The 20,358-nt window shown below is 40.8% G+C and overlaps 2 protein-coding genes and 1 long non-coding RNA gene across 3 annotated transcripts in view; 1 reads left to right on the forward strand and 2 right to left on the reverse strand.

The window, feature by feature from the left end:
* The first annotated feature begins 483 nt into the window (after nt 1-483).
* Nucleotides 484-15,706, forward strand: LOC118417810 (secretagogin-like). The gene is made up of 11 exons (XM_035823544.1): nt 484-719; nt 6,585-6,658; nt 9,794-9,880; nt 12,009-12,098; nt 12,798-12,854; nt 13,260-13,337; nt 13,834-13,889; nt 14,156-14,201; nt 14,334-14,393; nt 14,741-14,809; nt 15,353-15,706. The coding sequence occupies exons 1-11, from the start codon at nt 614-616 to the stop codon at nt 15,473-15,475; spliced, it is 846 nt and encodes a 281-aa protein (XP_035679437.1). The 5' UTR covers nt 484-613; the 3' UTR covers nt 15,476-15,706.
* A 1,027-nt stretch (nt 15,707-16,733) lies between these two features.
* On the reverse strand, nt 16,734-18,582 carry LOC118417876. The gene is made up of 2 exons (XR_004831400.1): nt 18,220-18,582; nt 16,734-17,829 (listed from the first exon to the last, which is right to left on the reverse strand). It is a non-coding gene; the product is annotated as an uncharacterized LOC118417876 (long non-coding RNA).
* An 81-nt stretch (nt 18,583-18,663) lies between these two features.
* LOC118417433 overlaps nt 18,664-20,358 on the reverse strand; it is a 3,705-nt gene continuing 2,010 nt past the window's right edge. Inside the window, exons 3-5 of the mRNA XM_035822994.1 lie at nt 19,424-19,574; nt 19,117-19,261; nt 18,664-18,667 (exon numbers count right to left, since the gene is read on the reverse strand). Of these exons, the coding sequence (XP_035678887.1) occupies nt 18,664-18,667; nt 19,117-19,261; nt 19,424-19,574 (300 nt within the window). The remainder of the gene's footprint in view (nt 18,668-19,116; nt 19,262-19,423; nt 19,575-20,358) is intronic.

Consider the following 20,358-nt stretch of genomic DNA (forward strand, 5'->3'; position numbering starts at 1 on the left):
CACTTGTACATTGTCGATATAAAATAGCTTGCCTTCCCATACTCAAAATTCACCCTATCCCATTGAATCTCCAGGTATTAGTTTGTAAATAAAAATATGCCAAAGGCCACGGACCTTATGAATCACGCAAATATCCCACCATTTACAACTCTATTGCGACATTGGGTTTACAAATTGAGGGCTTTTGGACGTTTCCTTAAAACACGATCAACACTGTACCGAACAAATACCCAGATAATGGCCCAAAGAAAGCCTGGCTCTTATAGAGTCTGGTTCAATCAGTATGACCCTCCCTTGGGCCCTTCTCTTTCGATCAATACCATCAATCTGCCTGCCGCGGGCTGTTCCAAGTACCACCAATAGGGGTGGGCAGCCTGTCTTTAAGGAAGGTCGTTGAACCGCCATTAAGAGCACCATATTTGGAACCAACTGATGCTTTGCAACAGCCAATCACAGCGGACGTTGTTCCGAGTGATGTCACTCCTACACGAGTTAAAAACAGACCTGGTCGCAGTCCGCTGAGCAGATCTTCTCGGCGCCTCGGTGGTTGAACCGTTCTTGTTTTCTTCTTAGTCTTCACGGAGTCGGTTCGTATATTATATTATCCAAGAAAATGGCTGAGGGACAGAAGGGGAAATCATTCCTGGACAAATATCCGGTCTTCTTCAAAATGTCCAGTCACCAGTTTGCCGAGATCTGGCAGCACTTCGACGCTGATGGTAAGAAAACAATCTTCTCAATTTTCTGTATATAAGAAAGCATATCTGTTCGTTCTGAACGCCACCAGTTGGCAACAATGTTTTGCTTCGTGATATGTGAAGACCTTGATATTACCACCAACGAAGCGGCTGCAGCGCGCTCTAATATAAAAATCAATACGGCCCGTCTGTCGTCAATATGGGACACTTCGGTGTAGATTCTCGCAACGCAGAAATAACGCGTACGTACGCGTCTTTACAATGACTGACATATTGGCGGAGAAACCTTACAAAATCACAGCACTTCTGGCGTCGCGGGTGTACATTTTCTGTGTAGATTCTCTGTGAAGAATCTGTGTACTAGATTCTTGCAACATAGAAATAACGCGTACGCTTTTTTACAATGAGTGACATATTGACGGAATATTCAGAGAAAAACATCGCATTTCCGGCATCGTACGGTGTGTGTTCAATACAGACTAAGCCGCGGCGTAGGTTTAATGCGATGTATTTATGTGTATCTACAAAGCGCCAACAAAAGAGTGGCATCGCACGCGATTCTGTTAGCAGGTGTTACAAGTAAATACATGTATTGGAAACCAGTGTATAGCGGTGTTTTCCCATTGAAAACGTTGATCTGGTAGGAAAGGAAGGGAACATAAAGTGGATTCTCACTGCACTTGGGGCATCGGTGCGGCACTGCGGGGTTCATAGATGACTCAACGAATGTCAGAGATAAGGAACAATTTTCTTCCGTTTTGTGTATTTTGTTGTCTTCTAAGCTAATAAGGGATACGTTTACGTATTACGCAATATCTAAATTATTAAAAAATTTAAAAATAACAAAGCAGTGACCGAACCCCGCAGTGCCGCACCGGTGCCACAAGTGCAGTGAGATACCACCTTTAGTGATCCCCGACGTATTATCCATCAACGAAGAACAATTTGCAAGATGAAAACATAAAACAGGAACTGGCCTATAGAGTTCTACCACTGTATATAACGTTATGAAGAATGGGGGTTGATACGCCCAGAGAGATTTCACAAAGTAATCAAAGACCAAATCTAATCCGAACAAGATTCCCTGATGACGCATCCCCGCCCAATCTCGTTCTAAAGCGATTACAGTATTGTGTGGGTCTGGTATTAGATGAGGTTTACATCATTTCAAATGGGGTTACGGGAGGTCTAAGCCAATGTTGATTTATATTTCTCGTCTGCAGCAAAGTGATGGGATTACTTTTGATTGCTTTACATTGTTATTTTTCATATATTGTAATTGGTAACCTGGCTTCTGCATTGCAAGACGTTTGTTCCTTGTATTCTTATTCAAAGACACCCACACGCATATATATATATATATATATATATATATATATATAGAGAGAGAGAGAGAGAGAGAGAGAGAGAGAGAGAAAGGGAGAGAGAGAGACAGACAGACAGAGAGACACAGAGAGAGAGAGAGGGGGGGGGGGATTTTGTAATTTTGCAATTTGTAAATTCACAATTACTTTAAACAGATTCAGATCCGAAAATTGATCATCTTGTCTTGAAGATCTAAAAATAAGCTCTCAGTCTTAAGGTTCGCTACAAAAAGGGAAAGTGCTCCTGAAAGTAACAGGTGTTTTGGACTGGAGCTGCATGAAGTTCATTTGCATACTGACCGCCTGTCAACAACACGTCCTTTCTTTTGTTGGGGCTTTACCGAGACTCAAAAGGTCTGTCAAAACCACCTGTGATCAAAATAGGCTGAAGTATGGACCCCACATTGTGTGACAGAAGATTTCGCCCGACACGCATAGATTGCTCAGTAGGGGGCTTTCGGCTCACCGTGTTGTTTTGACACTAGCTTTTGATCTCTAATTTTAGGGATCAGTCTTCTTTTTTCCAAAAGATGATAGAAGATCCAGATCGCTTTGATTTTTTTGTTTACCTTCTTCTCCAGCTCCATTGAGCAAACATATTGTACCGCCCAGCACTGTTTTGATATAGAAGCTTACCAATGAGCTTTCATTGTTTCATTGGGCTTACTCGTGTATGGGTTAAACTAAAACTTCAAAACTTCAGCTTTGATTTCTTTGTTTATCTTTTTCTTCAGCTCCTCCATTGAGCAACAATATACCGCCTAGCTCTGATTGCTCTAATTGTAGATCACTCATGCATGGTTCCATCTAAATCAATCAAAGAAAATCTGCTTATGTAACAATAATAGTGAAGCAGACCGTGAAAACACACTAAGAGGAAGCATTTGCAATATCCTCCAGGCGTTCAATGTGTTAACGTACGGATGAACTAACGTTGAATAACGTCGGCGGTCCCTAACCACATGTGTTATGTGCATGTTTACAGGTAAGGTAATAGCAGTGACATGCAGCGTTACCATTTGTTTGGTTTGTTCTCATATTTCTTCATATCCTCTTATTTGATTACTCATAAATGGATTATGATATATCGCATGTCCTGTCATTTTTACAGTAGCATAAATGAATAAGAATAACCTCATTGTAAGCCAAAGAACACGTCTATTCTTTAGTCATGCATCTGTATATATAACAGGTATAGCCGATATAGCAGCCCTTTGGCGTAACACACGCAGCGTGTCAGCAGCTGGTTATATTACACTGAACTACCTGTCACACTTACATGTAGCTTATGCACATCTAGCTATATGATAAAGCTTTTTAATAATGATGCTCTTGTACTTCTTGGTGGCAACAAGTAGGGGGATGAGAATTATTAACTTTATAAAAAGAATGCTATTCTACGGTAGACCCAGTAAATCGAAGTTCTGTCTCGTTCCTTCCACCTTCAGACATCAGAAATGAACCATCCCCGATGGATTGAAGTACTGTCGCGTTCCTTCCCACCTGCAAACATTAGGAATGAACCATCCCCGATGGATTGCGGCTGTCTGCAGAGATTGCTTGGTCGTGACATTTAAACCCTTTTCATTTGACATAAAAGCCCGCTCGGTTCCAGTTTAATGACAGAGGATGAAGTAAATGATACAGAACACCTCCCACGTAAGCCACAGATAACCATTGTATGTACCATATGCTACATTCGCTATGACATTCAACACATGATACATTGTATTTGACGTGACACAGGATATGGCCATTAGAACTTCCTCCCCACCGATCAACTGTCTCGACCAATTACGGAAATGAGATTTCTTTTTGTACCATTACGCCTAGATTTCTCTTGAAACCCATTGGATAATGGCGTCTTTCCGTCCAATGACAACCCGAGGGATCACACGAAGCGACAGTGGGTCCCCGGTTGGGTTGTCTTAAAAGTTTGATAGACATGAAACAGGTTTGATTGAAGAGGAGCTTTTTTGTGAATATGTAAGTAGAACTAATTCATTGCGTTTGTCTCAATACCTGAGCTGACAAATGGAACGATTTGATTTTTAAAGAACTCATTTTTATAGAGGTACCAATCTCATAGAAGCAGATAGTAGATGGACATATTACTGACACCTCTAGTATCTGAAAACAAATATATTAAATAACACTACTATCTTTTGGATTTAACACACTGCAATACATGGGAGTCAAATCATTCTCTTCGCCAAGAAGAGTATGAGATTGCTTGACTTGGGTCTGTATGTAGGTCAACAGCATATAACTCGAGAAATTGTGAATGGAACTTTGTGATTTTTGGTAGGTGTGTAGCAGTTGTCGAAAGGAATGCCAAGTTTGAAAACGGTTTACCTGGCGTTTTCCTACGGTACTGCAGCGAGCTTGGTATGTTTTTTGCGGTTTGTTTTTGGCAGCATAAGTCAAAATCTAGCTGGGCGATTTTCACGAAACTTGGTAGGTGTGTAGCGGTTTTGGAGAGGAAGGCCAAGTGCGAAAATGGTTTACCTGGCTCTTACCTATGGTGCTGTAGCGGGATTTGTATGTAAGTGCGTTTGTCTGTAAGCAAGATAACTCAAGAACCCTTGAATGGATCCTGATTATATTTGTTAGGTGGATTGAGGTTAGGAAAACGAAGGTCAAGTTCGATAATGGGCACCCTAGTGGCTGCCTAAGGTACTGCAGCAAAACTTTTAATTTTGGCACTTCGTGTTCTGGACATGCTGTGGTCATGATTTTTGAGTGGTAGATAGCCCTTGAAACAGAGAGTAAGTGCTGTGAGTTTGGACCCCCTAGCGGCTTTTTGGGAACTGCAGGCACCGATTTCCGTTCAAACTTTGGATGAGGATAACTTGAGAACGTGTAAACAGATCATCAGGATTTTCGGTATGTAGATAGAATGAGTGATGACTTATACAATGTAATACTAATTATGCAAATCAGTAGCTTATTTGCATAATTAATGAGGAAAGTTCATAAATCCATGCCAACAGCATATAACTCAAGAAGCTGTGTATGGATTTTCATGATATTTAGTATTTGAGTAGCGGCTGCGGAAAGGAAGGTTGTGTTCGAAAATAGTTGACGTAGCATTTTCCGTTAGGACGGTAACGGGCCGAGTGTGTGCGTCCTTTTGTTTGTGGAATGCATAACTCGAGAAGCCTTGAAAAAATCCTGATGATATTTGGTAGGTGGGTAGGGGTCAGGAAAACGAAGATAAATTATGATAGTGGGCCCCCTAGCGGCTTCCTAAGGTACTGCAGCAAAACTTATTAACAGAAATAAACTGTGCTCTATATATCTCATTTTGACCTATATCTATGGACACAGCTGTTATACAGATGGTTTGCTGGAGGACGCCCTTACACTGGGGACAAAGTCTAAATTGACAAGCATGAAATTCTGATTGACCAGGGATGCTACCAGGTCATCTGTCAGGTCACAGTCTGGTTTTGGTAATGTTTGTGTGTTTGTGAGGAACAATAAGACCTTAAAGTCTTAAATAAAGGCATGATTATTTGGCGAAGAGATGGGTTCGTTGAACTCTAGTTGCCTTTGAAAGTATGTTCCTTGGATTCGCGGTGTCAGCATAATTGTTACAAGAAAGAAAATGGTCCAAGACATGTATTCAAAACAAACCTGTTACCATGCTTGTGTTTTGTATTCTAGTTTGCTGAATCCCTTGTCACACCCATTTTACCTCGCCGTTGTCGTCTAACTCATTAGTTTTCCTCTGTTTGCCGCTTGTGTATTACAAGACGGGTCGGTGGTGTGTTCTACTCAACCTGTTGGCGCCAGCTGCAAATTGACTGATCATAATTTTGCTCGCGGAAACGACCACCTGTACAGTCAGGGGACATAATGCTGCATACATGAACAACTGGCATATATGACACCCAGTCGCCCTGATGACTATCGTGTTGAATGAATCAGCGTCTCTCTCTCTCTCTCTCTCTCTCTTTCTCCCTCTGTCTCTCTCTCTCGTTCTATATGTGCGTATGTTTCTACCTATATCTGTCCATCTTTCTCTGTCTCTTTCCCTCTCTGCCATTGCGAATGAATCAGTATCTCCCTCCTCTCTCTCTTATGTCCAAGCAGATCCTATGGTAGCCTTTCTCATTTTCTACCTGGTACAAAACGATACGTATCCATTTTGGAACGAACACAATAGACAGATTTTCTACAATTACAAACTTAGGTGCTACATTCATTATTGTATTATCAAGCCGTTGTCCACTGTTCATTGTGCTTGTCGAAAAGAGCCAAGGGAATTTCTCCGGTACAATGAAGCTGTGAATACTGTACGTTGCGTCTTTCTTCTCTGTCACGACCAGTGGAAGACTAGCTCCACAGTGAGCTAAAACTGGATCGAGACCACTTTCCTTTCCTTATTATGTTCCTTAATGTGATTTACCAGGCTGAGTGAAAATGAGTACCTCGCTATATCACAAGTGTATTACATGTATATTAAATGTGATTGAGATCAGATTTACCATTCCGCGCACCTTTCCTGTGTTGCCAGGGAGCGGCCATATCGAGGGGAACGAGCTGGATAACCTGTTCAAGGAGCTGCTGCAGAAGCTGGGCAGTACCGACGTGAGTATGATGGTAGTTATATACTACAAGCCAATCACGTTGCCGCCTATGCCCAAGAGGCAACGTCATTGGCTGGTAATGTCCCCTCGGACAAGAGGAGGGGAAGTATCTGATTGGCTGACGGCCATATGACGAATCCCTATACTACGTTTCATTATTATCTACATGTATATTATGTTTTATTACTATCTAGTTTCTGCGGAGGAACGATGAAGATCCGCATATCCTTCTGCCCCCTGCATGTTTTCTTTTGATTCTGTGCTATCATTTTCTTTTGATTGTTGAATATGTGATGATAAACGCATCAAATCAAGACAGCACTTAAGAAATAAAGATTTGTTTTCTTTTATCGCGGTTTAAAGACACTCTGACAGATTGTCAACACAAAGGTGTTGGAGAGGTGGCTGCTATAGACTATTTCTTAAAGTATATTCCACCATACTATTCCAAACACCCAAACCCGCACAAGTTCCTTGAAATAATAAACTGCCCTACTTTACACATCTCCAGACAATTGGCAAAATTTATCCAGCTAGCAACTGTTGTTAGAGAAAAGCAGCTGATGAGAGCTCCGTGATTGTTTGACTTTATGTGCGTTGTTGTTGTATATATTGTTTTTATTATTGTTTCTCATGTGTTTCTGTCTGTCATTGTGGTGATTTTAATATTGTTACTCCTATGGTTTCTTTTCATTGTGATTGTTATATTTTATGTTAATGTTGTTGCTATGGACATTTTTTGTCTTAAAGCAAATAAATAAAGTTCAAAGTAAAGTTAAAGCTTAGGTAAAAGGTAAAAATCCAAGGGACAGACAAAATGTGGCCACTATGGCCAGGTCGCTATTCAAAATATGGACCAATACAGGTTTGACTATTATGTTATGTAACGTTATGTATACAATATCAGTTGTTATGACAAGCACAACGTTAACATAACTTTCAGCCGATACTTTGATTGCAAGAATCTGGACCAGCATTCGAGAGCACTCATATAGTGATAGAAGTAGACATATATATATATAAAGCCAAAATGTGCCGCATTCTATACCTTTCAATACAGAATGAATGGCCTTGTTCAATGGTTTGGCTAAAAGGTCTGAAGTTGTGACGTTAAAAGCTTTTATGGCACCTTTCACAATGGTTCTGGTCGACATGCATTACTCAGGGGACGGGGCTGGTTTGGTGTGTGATTAATTATTTACAGTGCGGTTTACCGGCAGGCCTTGACCCGAGATGACCTTTTCATTAAATGCCACACATTTATCTCACTGTCATATACAATAGAAACAAAATATAGAGTCACGCAATTTTTTTTTCATATTGAAGCAAGATTATTGTAACATAGGCAATGACGATGATAGAATTGTGTTAAAAAAGCGAAGGGAACCCATGAGGTTATGTTGAAGTTTGTAACTTTCATTCAACACAAGCTAAGGTTGTGATTGATTGTTTACTACTATTGACTTTGGAATTGGCTTTTACATCCATTTCAGATATAGTTGTGGTAGTTTACAGCATATATTGTTCCAATACAATTCAATCTCTACAAGAGGCTACAACTAGAGAAAAAAAACCGGAGATTTACTTCCGGACGTTTCGAGTGACATCCATCACTCTTCTTCAGCGTCACTACAGCATATATTGTTTCATTCAAATTTTACTTCATTTTCAGCTTCTTTGTATGATTTTAAGTGTGGTCGAAAACGGAAACGGTCGAAAATCGATGATTGCGTGGATGTCTTCCATAACTTAGATCGATTCAACTTAGCCTAATCAAAAACGGTGACGTAGCATACACATTCAACGGAATATTTTTCCATCTTCTTCGGTATCGCCCGTTTGACAATACTTCATTAATTTATGGACGTTAGGAGTAACGTTAATACAATTAGTATTGGGCTTGGGAAAGTCGGCTATAGATCGCTTCTATCCAACGCTCCGCAACTATGACCTCTTGCATACGTTACAAGTAGTATGTTCATATGTTTCTAGGTTATTCAGTCTAGAGTGCACATCTTGTTTTACTTATTAACAACTCACAACACAGCGGAAAGGTATAAATAACTTCAAGGCAAGAAATAGCAGGCCCATAGTTTACAGGGAAAACGCATGCAGTTTTCTCGATCTGTCCCGTACCGACCGTTTCGAGCTTTCAGTGAGCGAACTCGATGAAAACTTATCATGCAGATCCGGTATTTTCCTTTTATAGACTTAAACGTTGACCATTAATATCAAAATCATACTTTCGCAGAAAAGCAAAAAATATTCCGCAAGGAACTCCTTCAAATACCCACAGGCGGCTTCTTGCGAGTGATGTAGTGATGACTGAAGCCGCTAGGCGTTACAAACGGTTACTTTACTACATGGCATTTTGCCCCGACCTTAGCTAGGGTTGATAATAGATATAGTCTTTCTGGCTCGTACATGTAATCTATATATTCAATCATGATGGGCAAAGTGCTCACAGTGCTATATCAGTGGTTACATCTCTTGTTAATGTTGAACTTAACACTGGTGCTTTTTACATTTATTATGATATTTGCTTTTAAAGCTACCAAGGGGAAAATTCAGACACTACTGCGATTGACACTTATCTAATCTCCATTCGAGTTGAAACGCACTATGAAGAACCTTTTAGACAGAACAGATAAAAATAAAATACCTCCAGAACAACATGACGGAAAGAGGCTTATCTTAACTGTATGCTACTGTGTGAGTCTCCAAATGGTTCAACGGTTAGTCGTTTATGCGTTTATGGGCTAACGATGAGCAAGAGAATCTAAATTGTCTACTTGAATATTGAGCATATTTGATATTAAGGATATTTACAGTCACCATGGAAGGGTTAGGGTAGAGAATGTTTTCTGACTGTCTGGACTGTCTCTGAGAGTCACAACTAGAGGGTTGAAAGGCGTAGAAAACGATAAATCTTCCACTTCAAAGTCTGCTTGTTGGGGCTCACAAACTTTATCGATTGTCCCTTAGCTGATTTGAATACGTCTAATGGCTTAGTAAATCTTTATTCCGTATGATCTTCTAGATGACTGGAGAGATTATGTCGGTCAAGCACCACTTAAAAGAGCTTTAACGATTCTATCTGTCATTACATACCGGATGTGACGTCATTTTTTTCCAGATAAGCCCGGAGGAGGTCAACTTTACCAGGGAGGCGTTCCTTTCAACCTATGACGTCACCGGGGACGGGAAGATTGACGTGTACGAGGTACGACATTTTTCACTGTTCACAATCGAACAAACAAACAAACAAACAATCAAACAAATCTTTGAAATAACCGATCTTCACACGTTTTATGATCATGACATATGCATGCGCATTATTTGTGATGTATTTTTGTTTAAAAGTGTACCTAGAATTTTATCAAAAGAAGGTACAAGATATTGTATAGACGTAGACCTGAAAATTGTAGATAAAGTTAGAGATCTAGACTCTCATGACTACCATTTCCGCGTACCCATACCCATCAAAAATGAAAATAAAAGCTCTTCTATCCCTTCCCCCCTGTCAGACCGTGATATAGATCCCATTCAAAGCCAACTTGGGACTTGTCCTTGTTGCTGTAATCGCCTCTATCCGTTTTCACGCCCCCATAACACAAACTAAACGGGCAGCTTACGTGAACTACCTTTAACTGTGATACAGAAAGATAAGATGGCGCCGAAGGATAAGAACACATTCATTCAGCAAAGCTCACAAATGGCTTCTTGGGTCCAGAAAAGTAGCGATGTTGTCATTTTCTCTTCCGTTTTACATCTGTCTAAATCGATCATGTCACCGTTGTAGACCAGGAGGCGCCTCCGGTGTGACAAAAAATGCCAGGAAGGATGAACAGGGGTTGTTGGAGAAAATTCGGAAATAATAAAAAGCAAAATACCCGGATCATTTTGCGTAAGCTCCGGGCTTCTTGGAGATTTTGCATTAGCCGAAAGATTTTTCAGACTTATGTCCAAGTAGATGTAGCAGTTTTCAGTGTATTCGTCGGCGTCTTACACGTTTTCTATGGAGATTCAGAACAAGCTCGATTGGCACATTTGTTCAGAGATTGTTTTCTGGCCTGACAGGCTGAATAAAGTTCTTTAACGAGAACTATGCAGCTCCAGATGTCTTACTGAGGGATGACTGTGGTGCGAAAGATGTCGGTATCTTGAGGAATGAGTCCACTCTACTTTACCTTATTTTCGATTCTGACGTCTTTAGCAGGATGGCGCCAACACGCCAGTTTCGTTCCCATTTATCGCTATCATTTGCCCCAATAGAAGGTGACAAATGTGATCAGCAATCATCACTCATTAGTTATGTGTCCATGGTTTGTCATAATGCTATAGTGCGCTTGTGAACGCCGCACTACTATTATATTATTTCATCAGCAGTCGCGAGATACATATCAACAGTGAAGCTACCGACGCAAATAGGCCTTTTGTCGTCAAATTCTTGGAATAGTAGATAATCACCTATTTAGGCCACAGCAAGCAATTTTTATGGATGACATCCTATGCAGACTGCAAAAATAATGAGATAGGGCGAAGAAAACAAGATGGGTAAAGAAAAACAAAATGGCTACATTTTCAAATTAGACACAATAGACGTTGTAACAAGAATTGTAAAAGCGACAAAACAAGAAGTGAGTGAACTATATAGTGCAATAAAAATGACGCTGGTGTGGTAGACTGGCATCACGTAATACCAAGTTGGCAACTACATTCATGACTTCCATAGTAGTGCCAATTTTGCAACTATCCAATTAGTTTACATATACTTCTACAACTACAGTCAAGGCTAACGTTACCTCGCTATTGCCACTTCTACAAGTACAATCATTAGGATACACATTTGCCCATTTTGGAACTTTCTCGTCCTGTGCCCAAGCAACTTCCTTAACTCTTCGGCATTTAAGAGTCCTCCTGATAATGTTTGCAATTAATTTACGCTTTGGCTGATTTTCAAGACTTCTTTTACAATTGACTTTTGCTGACAACAAATCTTGCTTGGCCCTTTCAGTAGCCTGGATACCAGACCCTAGACCGATCTCAAATATCTCCACGATCGATATTTTTTAGGTCGGGCTGGGGTCTGGTATCCAGGCTATCATTTCAGTTACCCCCAATTTTGTGGGTCGAGTTACTGACTCGAGTTATTCTTTAGCGATGTGGATTCATTAATCGCGTTGGTCCATGAGAGAGGCCAGCAATCAGCGACCCAGTACAAAAAGAAATGGCCAGCAAAAGTGCCAAAAAAGTCCATAGAGAGCCTGCTATGGAGGCTAATATATCTGCGTATTGCCTCAAAACCATATATTTTTACGTTTCAATGATTATTTCGCCCACGTTTTCAGCTGGCCACCATCATCATGCCGCCAGACGAGAACTTCCTGTTCGCCTTCCACCGTAAACATCCTCTGGACTCCAGTGTAGAGTTTATGCGGGTGAGCAACCCTAATCTTTCATTCTATAAACAAGCTCGCTATACACTGTGAGCGTCGACGAAGGTTAGACATTCAGGTAAGATACGCCAATTAGCAGTTACGTAAAGAACTGGATACGATTCTGGAAACAGTGTAACGTTTCAGGTAGACCTAGCTTTCGTCAGTGACACTGAGCAGAATCTGTTGCAGATCAGGCTGTTTACACAACAGATCTACTCATTGTCACTGACGAAAACTAGAGGATTCTACCTGAAACGGCTTTACTACTGTTTCCAAAATCATATTCAGTTGCTTCAGAAACTGCTGTCCCGGACTTTCGACGTCATCCCAGCATCCACAATATTTCATCAGTGACTGTGAAAGTCGACCTCCCAGTCAATGATGAGAGATCGTGGATGTTATCCGAAATGTTTGACTCTTAAGAGAGATATTTCCACTTGGTTGATTTATTTTTATATCGCCTAACGATGTTTCTGGACGGATTGTCAAAACGGAGTGCAAAGAGCATTATAAGCGTACGTTCTACTATCTTCAAATATATAATATATACGGAAAAGATAGGTGTACAAAGAATGACTCCACGGCCGGATTGTAGATCGCAATCCTGATATAGTACTTGAAGCACTTTATCAGGATTTGTGTGAACTGTGGAGCTATATTTTTAATATTAAATATTTACAATGTTATGATTTCCCGTAGCTGTGGCGGAAGTATGACGTGGACTGCAGCGGCTACATCAGCACTGAGGAACTCAAGGTTAGACTGGGCATGCCTCTGACACTCGACAACAGTATCAAATGTCTATCAATATGTCCAATGTTGAGACTTGAAAAACACCTTAGTATGACGATATGTTCAATTGTAAGTTCATAGCAAAGTCTCGCCCGAGGGCTAAGAGCAAATAACATGAAAATGGGGGTTACTAATAATGCAGAACAGTACAATATTTCTCTACTGCTAGGACACCAAAATCACACCAAGTATGAAACCAACCCATCTAGCCGTACTTGAGTTATCTTGTTGACAAACAGACACACACACAGACGCTAGTGAAAATATAAAATCCATGACGTTTCATTGAGGTAACAACACCGAAAGGTGCTGGATGTATCAGCGTTAACAGATTCTCGTTTGTCCCACTGGCAATGCCTGGATGTGCAGAACTTCCTGAAGGACCTGATGGAGCAGTCGCAGAAGCAGGCCAGTGATGAGGAAGTGGAGGGCTACACCATCACTATGGTAGGCACCTGTCAATCAATGTGGGCTACACCATCACTATGGTAGACACCTGTCAATCAATGTGGGCTACACCATCACTATGGTAGGCAGCTGTCAATCAATGGCAAAAATGCGTTCTACTGTAACAGTTGTACAGTTGTTTTTTACACGAAACTTTGAACGCTGAACGAACAGGCTGAAACACGTGAACAAATCGGGAAGGTTAACCCTATCATTCTTAAAAATAATGACTGCGCTAACGATGGATGAGTGCTGCTATTCATTTTTATCAGATGTGCAGACCAAAAGGCATAACAAGGTAAAACAAAATATCAAATCAACATGCAACCCTGAAGCTTTTGGATTCCTGCTCAGAAATGTTTGTGTTTGTTTCATTTATTGTAAATAGAGGTCTGACAATCAACTAGGACATGCAATTAATCAATAGCCTGGTAGTTATCATGCCTTTACCATAAATTATTGAGCTAGGATTACTCAACATTTCTTTCTCGTCTAGCTGGAGATATTTGACAAGAACAAAGACGGTAACCTGGAGCTGCAGGAGATGGCACGGTAGGACTTTCACTTTCTCAGGTGTTCGACCTTTGAAGTAAGCGCACGTGTGTTTTCAGATACTTGTGCTCAATATGAACCTCTGGATGGATTGTGATGATATTTTCTGGTACTGTATATGGCTTCGTCTTGGGAAGTCAAAGGTCAAATATACGAGCTCCTGTCGGCTACACTCGGTACCGAGGTAGAACGTCTGCTTCTTGTAACTTTTGGAATGGATCCGAAATGCTATTTTTTTCTTCTCATTGATCGTTAATCCTTTCCAGACTGCTTGCTCTGAGGGAAAACTTTTTGCTGCAGCTGAAGGACTCGGTATGGAAAACTTTTCTATTTGCCATTTTACCATTTCTTGTCTTTTTCCAATCTTTTCCAACATAACCCTGATTTCTTGTGGGCTGTCTGGAACAGCAAACTGTAAGATTATCTACTGTCATTGTTTTACAGGCAAAGTCACCAGAAGAGCGGAAAAGGGACTTTGAGAAGGTTTTTGCATACTACGATGAGGTGAGTCTTATAAGAACAGGTAGAAAGCAGAATAGTTTTTCCATCCCAAAATGTGCAATTGCATATGATAGGATTGATACTTTTAAAATCATGATCATACAATCCATTACTAATTTTTTCGGTATTTCATTTTCATTTTTTTGTTTTACCAGAGTTACATCGCTCAGGCTTCAGCCTGTATGGTGGCTTTGAAAAGGCCTCTGACACCTGTTCCGCCATACTTTCCATTGTCTATGTATATGGAGAATCTCAATAAATGAATAAATAATTGTGGTTGCTTCTGCCTATTTTAGACTCATGGACTTCGACATTTCTTTTTATTAAACATTTCTTTGCCATTTCTGCAGAGCAAAACTGGATCGCTAGAGGGGGTTGAAGTGGATGCCTTTGTCAAAGATTTGATGGATCTCATTAAGGTATGGCATCTGTTGATATTTAAATCATTTCGTGTCAACTACTTTCTCATAGTTTGTGACATGAAATGTCTAGTGCACCGATATTGAGAGTTGTGCATCCAGCATTTATACCACACTTTGAGGAAGGACTGACATAACAGGTGACTATCACCTTTTCAAGATATCATTGATACTGGCCGGAGACCAGACTGTAAGGTTCGATACACTCACACCAGAAATTACCCCCAGTTTTGCCAATATGTGCAACGGGTTCTTTTAATGTGATCGAGGAGTGGCTGTCCTCAAAGAACGAGATCCTCCTATCCAAAGGACATAAACAGATGCTGGGTACTCATTTCCAGTGAAGTGAGGAAAGTGTCATTGGGACATGTCACAACATTGTGACATGCGAAGGGAACAAAGTCAGCAAACCCAGAACCTTTTACTCTAAGCCCAATATTCTAACCATTACACCACATAATGCTACTTCAGTTTCAATTTTGATTCACATGAAGGCCTTGCCTGTGACACTACCAAAAGATAACACTTTTGCCTTGTTCCCAGCCCAACCTGACCATGCAGCAGATAGAAGACTACAAGGAGGCAATACTGAAACACGTGGACAAGAACAAAGACAACAAGCTCCAGAAGAAGGAGCTGGCCATGTGCCTTGGTGTCCGGCTTTAGAGGCGCCACCTTGCGGCTTGCTGGAAGCATGCACTCTCCTCCATATCTGTGTTGTAGCTATTCTATAACTTCATAAAAATGTTTCTTATACTGTTAGAAATTTTGTGTTGTAAGTGTAGCATTTGCATGTGTGTCTAGAATAAGCTGTCATGAAATACATGATGAAAATCTTTGTACCGGTAAGTGGAAGTGTTAAGCTAAAAGTTTATCTGTGTTGGTATAAGTCATGCTGGGTAAAACTGTAATTTGCAACACAAAAACTGCACACTTGCAATTTTCTTGATCAAAGTTGAGTTGTTTTCAACACAAAAATCGGAATTTGTTTACCAACATTTTCCACTGTACAACTCCAGACATCACAGAAGCAGTGGACTGTTCATTCCTTGACAAAGACTGGAGTTGTTCTGTCAAAAATTTGAGGCGACTAATTCCTGACAATTTTGTTTGTTACCAGTTACAGCTTAACATTGATCCAGGACACTGTAAGTGTATTATGGAACCTACTGTGCCTCAGATATAACTGAAGTGAACTGTGGTTGTTGTGACATGAAGTTTGAATACATATTATATCTGTCCGATGGTTTTGTGTGTGTACAAGAAATTCTCCCCTGAAATATTCAAGGGGGGGGGGGGTGTACCGGTAATATTGAGTGACTTCATCCAATTCCTGCTCTTGTTGTAAGTCAAACTATCAATCAGAACAAGCAACATTAATCTGTGAGCTGATTTATCGGGGAGGGGGGGGGGGGTCGGCGTGTAGGGTTAAACAATGTCCAAATGGCCCATACCTGTTCTATCTTCTTCTATATACCACGAAAGACATTAATAGCTAAGGATTCTAAGTAAATCAGATTTCTTGCAGTAGGTATGGAATAAAGTGTAGGATTATCTTTCAAATGACATGTTTAACAATACTGTGCTTTGTCAGTACTTTAAAGATAATTGCATGTACTTTTTGGCAATTCTTCTGGGGCAGAGCCTGCTTTTTACAATAACAATAATTATTATATATATCAGCATAATATGGATGACAGGTCCAGAAACCAATTGACAGAAACTACTGTATGTCTGTATACCTGAAAAGCTTTGTATTGTTATTAATATTATGTAAGTGGTTGTCATATATACCATCGTATCAAACTTTTCCTTACTACAAGATTGTTGGTTGTGTTTTGCAATATTTCAAGAACTTCTGTGCACTTATGTTACTGTGTAGATCTTTGTGCATGTACATGTACAAGTATTGCTGGTTACTTGATTGATCATTTAAACTTTTGTCTCCTGCATGAATGTTACATGTCTTGTTGTCGTATTTACTGGGCCCCTTTGGAAATCAACTTTTGAAAGTTGAAGAGGCTACTAAGTTGTCTTGAAATGAAATCAATCAATAATCTGAAAATTGAAACTCTTCTATACAAACTTGGTTTATAAATATCATCACTTCTTTCGTATAATTTTCACTATTTCCTACACATCTTTTTCAAACTTTCAGTATGATACAAGAGCCGTACAAAAACTGTAGAACTTTTCACCTTGGCTCATAAAATGCTGTAACTCTATATGTACAGAAATCATTTTTGAACACTACCTAACGACATCAAAGACTGATACTCTGGGTTAGAGGTTGAGGTAAAATATAAGCACTGATGTCTTTTGAGTTATAGTTTACATCTTCCAATCTTGTTTTTGGAAACTTTACCGCAGTGCAATTTCAGTCTGGAAATTGCAAAATATAGCAATCTGATATTATTGCACTTCAATAACTGAACTTACATGCACATACATAGCACTATTAGCAGTATGTGCAGTCCAGTGGTTAGCAGCCCTGCCTCTGAAACTAGAAGCTGTGAGTTCAAATTCTGGCTGTTGCTCCCCCGACATGCACACTGACGGAAAGGGTCGAAGTCCTTAGACCACGATATTAAGTTGTGGTCCACCGTTCATTGTAGCCTGGTATCCAGCGATATTGATAATAATAATAATAATATATATAATAGCTCCTGTGTCTCTTCTGTCCTCTCTGCAAATTCGTCTATGTTCATTGTGCTTGTTGAAAAGAGTTGTGGGAATTTCCCCGGTACAATGAACCAATAAATACTGTACACAGTGTCAGTCCTCTCTGTCACAACCAGTGGTAGAGTAGCTCATCTGTTCATTGAGGTCATTTGAGCTCTGGTTTGAGATTTCACACTTTCAGTCATCCACAATCAGTACCATCAGCCCTCCATCCCTGGTTGTTGATGTTTTGCATATATGTTAATGAGGGCCTTCAGTTGCCTGGGAGGATACTTCAGGTTCAAGATCGCCTGCCGCAAGGCTTGCTTGGACGGATACACGCTGTCTTTCTCAGGGGTCTGAAATAACAAAGACATTTACATTTTGTGAAACACTGTAAAAGTTACAATAATAGCCTTTTCCTTACCTGTTTTCTTGATATACAATTCAGGAATTAGCCTTCTTACAATACTGTCTACGATGGATGACAATTTAGATCCTAACAAAAAACTAATTACTTCAATCTGAAAAAAAATTTAAAATCTAAACTATGATCGAGCACTGCAGCTCAAATGTACCCATTTAAACCTGGTTGGAGTGAGGAAAGATGTGTAAAGTGCCTTTTCCAAAGGCACAGCATCGAGGTCATGATTGTCATGGGATTTGAACCCAGAATCTTTCTGAACCAAACACCCTAACAGTTAAAATAGAATGATACCAAATGTGGACTATAAACAAGCTATTCTCACCTCATTTGAGGATGACGGTACTGGCTTGTGCACCTTGCATGGCTTGTGGGACTCCTGTGTAGTAGGAAGGGTGATCGGGAGGTCTCGTGACTTCTGGAGGATCGGAGCTTCCTTGGTACTACCCTTGAAAAGTGACTTTTTTGTTGAACTTTGTCTCAAGATACTGGGAGCATCTGTGGAAGTTCTGGTTTTTCTTGATGGAGGACACACTTCTGGGGAATCTAGTTTGCGCTTTCGAGAGTTTCTTGCACAATTATCAAGATCAATTTGTTCCTCCTGCTGTGCATGTTTGTCATCATCATCTTCCTCTGTGCTAAGTTGGAGTGAAGGTTGGTTGTCCAGTGGGTTGTTCAGGTACAGGTCACCCATGCGATCACTTTCTGTCTCGTGGGGACTAGTGGTTGAAAACAAAGTTTACAATTCAACAGGACACAAATTACTCAATTACCTGTGTGTGGTTGAAATAAAATACCTGTTTTTCTTATAAAGAAAATAGCACAAGTATACAATGACAATGCTTGCATCTGAAATGAAATGAGGCATAATTACCAAGTTTCCAAGCACCCTTGACCACCTATTTATGATCAGGTGAGATGTGGCCTAGTAAAAGCTGTCTCCATCTTTTCTAACTCATTGTTTGGGAGCCCATGTTGTTGATTTCCATTGCAAAACCTGCCACGTTAAGCTTATAAACATACATTTCAATGTCATGTCATACAGTTTAAGGTTCAGATTTTTGGGATGGCCATGGTAAAATTTGTGTACGTTCCTACAGGCAATTATTTTGTCCCAGGACAGAGGAATGCATTTTGGGGACAGCCCCAGGACAAGTCCACAAAAAAGTTGGGACTCTGTACAAGTTTCCAGGCACCTGCGACCCTATTTCTTATCACAAACCTGTGACTAGGGCTGAGGTCCCTCTTCAAGTAGAAGTCAGGTGGGGAGGTGCCTTGGAGCGGACAGTCGCGACCCATCGCCTGCTCAAAGTACGAACCCTCTGATGACTTCTCACTGCTTGGTGGGACGTAGTCCGGCTTCCAGTCTTGGGAACAGAGATGAAAAATTTTGCACCAATGGCATGTGAGCATCAATGGAATATTTTGAAATTTCCAATTGCAGTAACTTTGGTTGAATTACTTGGACTACCTACATATTTTGATTTTAAAAAAGAAAGCTAAGAGCAGTGGTATTTAAAATGACCAACCTTCCATGTCCTCCAGCTGCTTTGCCTGTTCCTCAGGAATGAGGAGGTGAGAGATGTCATGTGTAACCTGGGCTAACTCAGACTGCTGAGAGGATGGGATGAGCAGATCAGTCAGGTCCCTCTCTGTGATAACATCTTCTTCAACCTCTTCCTGTAAAAAACAACAATCTTTTGCTATAACAGAGATACAGATTGCATCAGTGATGTCATGTATAGCATGGTCTATACTGCTGGGAAGTGGGATGAAGATATCAGTCAGGTCCCTCTCTGTGATGGCATCTTCTTCGACGTCTTCCTTTTTAAAAAACAATCTTTATCGTCGTATCCATTTTTGATTATACTGCTGCTGGGATCCCTGTCACAGGGGTAGGCAGCAGTCGGAATAGTCTTCACACTGTGCTTCCATGCTGCTGGTCCGTCCAGTGAGTCCAGCTCTGTGCTTCAACTCCATGGTTTGCCTCGATGGCCGGACCCTACCTTCCGCACCCGCAAGTCAGCGAGGCCCGCGACAATACCGGCTGCTCGTCGGTGACTGCTACCGGCACTGCCTGTGCCTTTATCTGTATGAAGACGTTCCATTTCGGTTTGGATAGGGTTTTTTTACGGCCGGATATCCTTCCTGACGCCAACCTGTAACCGCACTAACTGGGCTATCAGTATCACATCATCCATCACACCAGTCTGTCAGTTTATCGCCAGCTGCCGCAATGAACCCCAGGTCAGGTAGGAGCTTTGTATCGGGGAGCTCATCCCTTAGACAGGCTGCTTCCACTTCAGCTGATGACCCCTGTCTGGCCAACTCGGTAACCCTGAGCAGGGGGAGGGGTCGAGGGCTGCCAGATCCTGTCCCTTATCGAAGAGGGACGGAAAACTGCTAAAGTGGGTTATAGAAATGTTGATGGGCCAAAGTAATGAAGAAAAAGTCAATAAAAAGT

This window comes from Branchiostoma floridae, chromosome 6 (genome assembly GCF_000003815.2).
Source record: "Branchiostoma floridae strain S238N-H82 chromosome 6, Bfl_VNyyK, whole genome shotgun sequence".
In the NCBI taxonomy this organism is placed as follows: Eukaryota; Metazoa; Chordata; class Leptocardii; order Amphioxiformes; family Branchiostomatidae; genus Branchiostoma; species Branchiostoma floridae.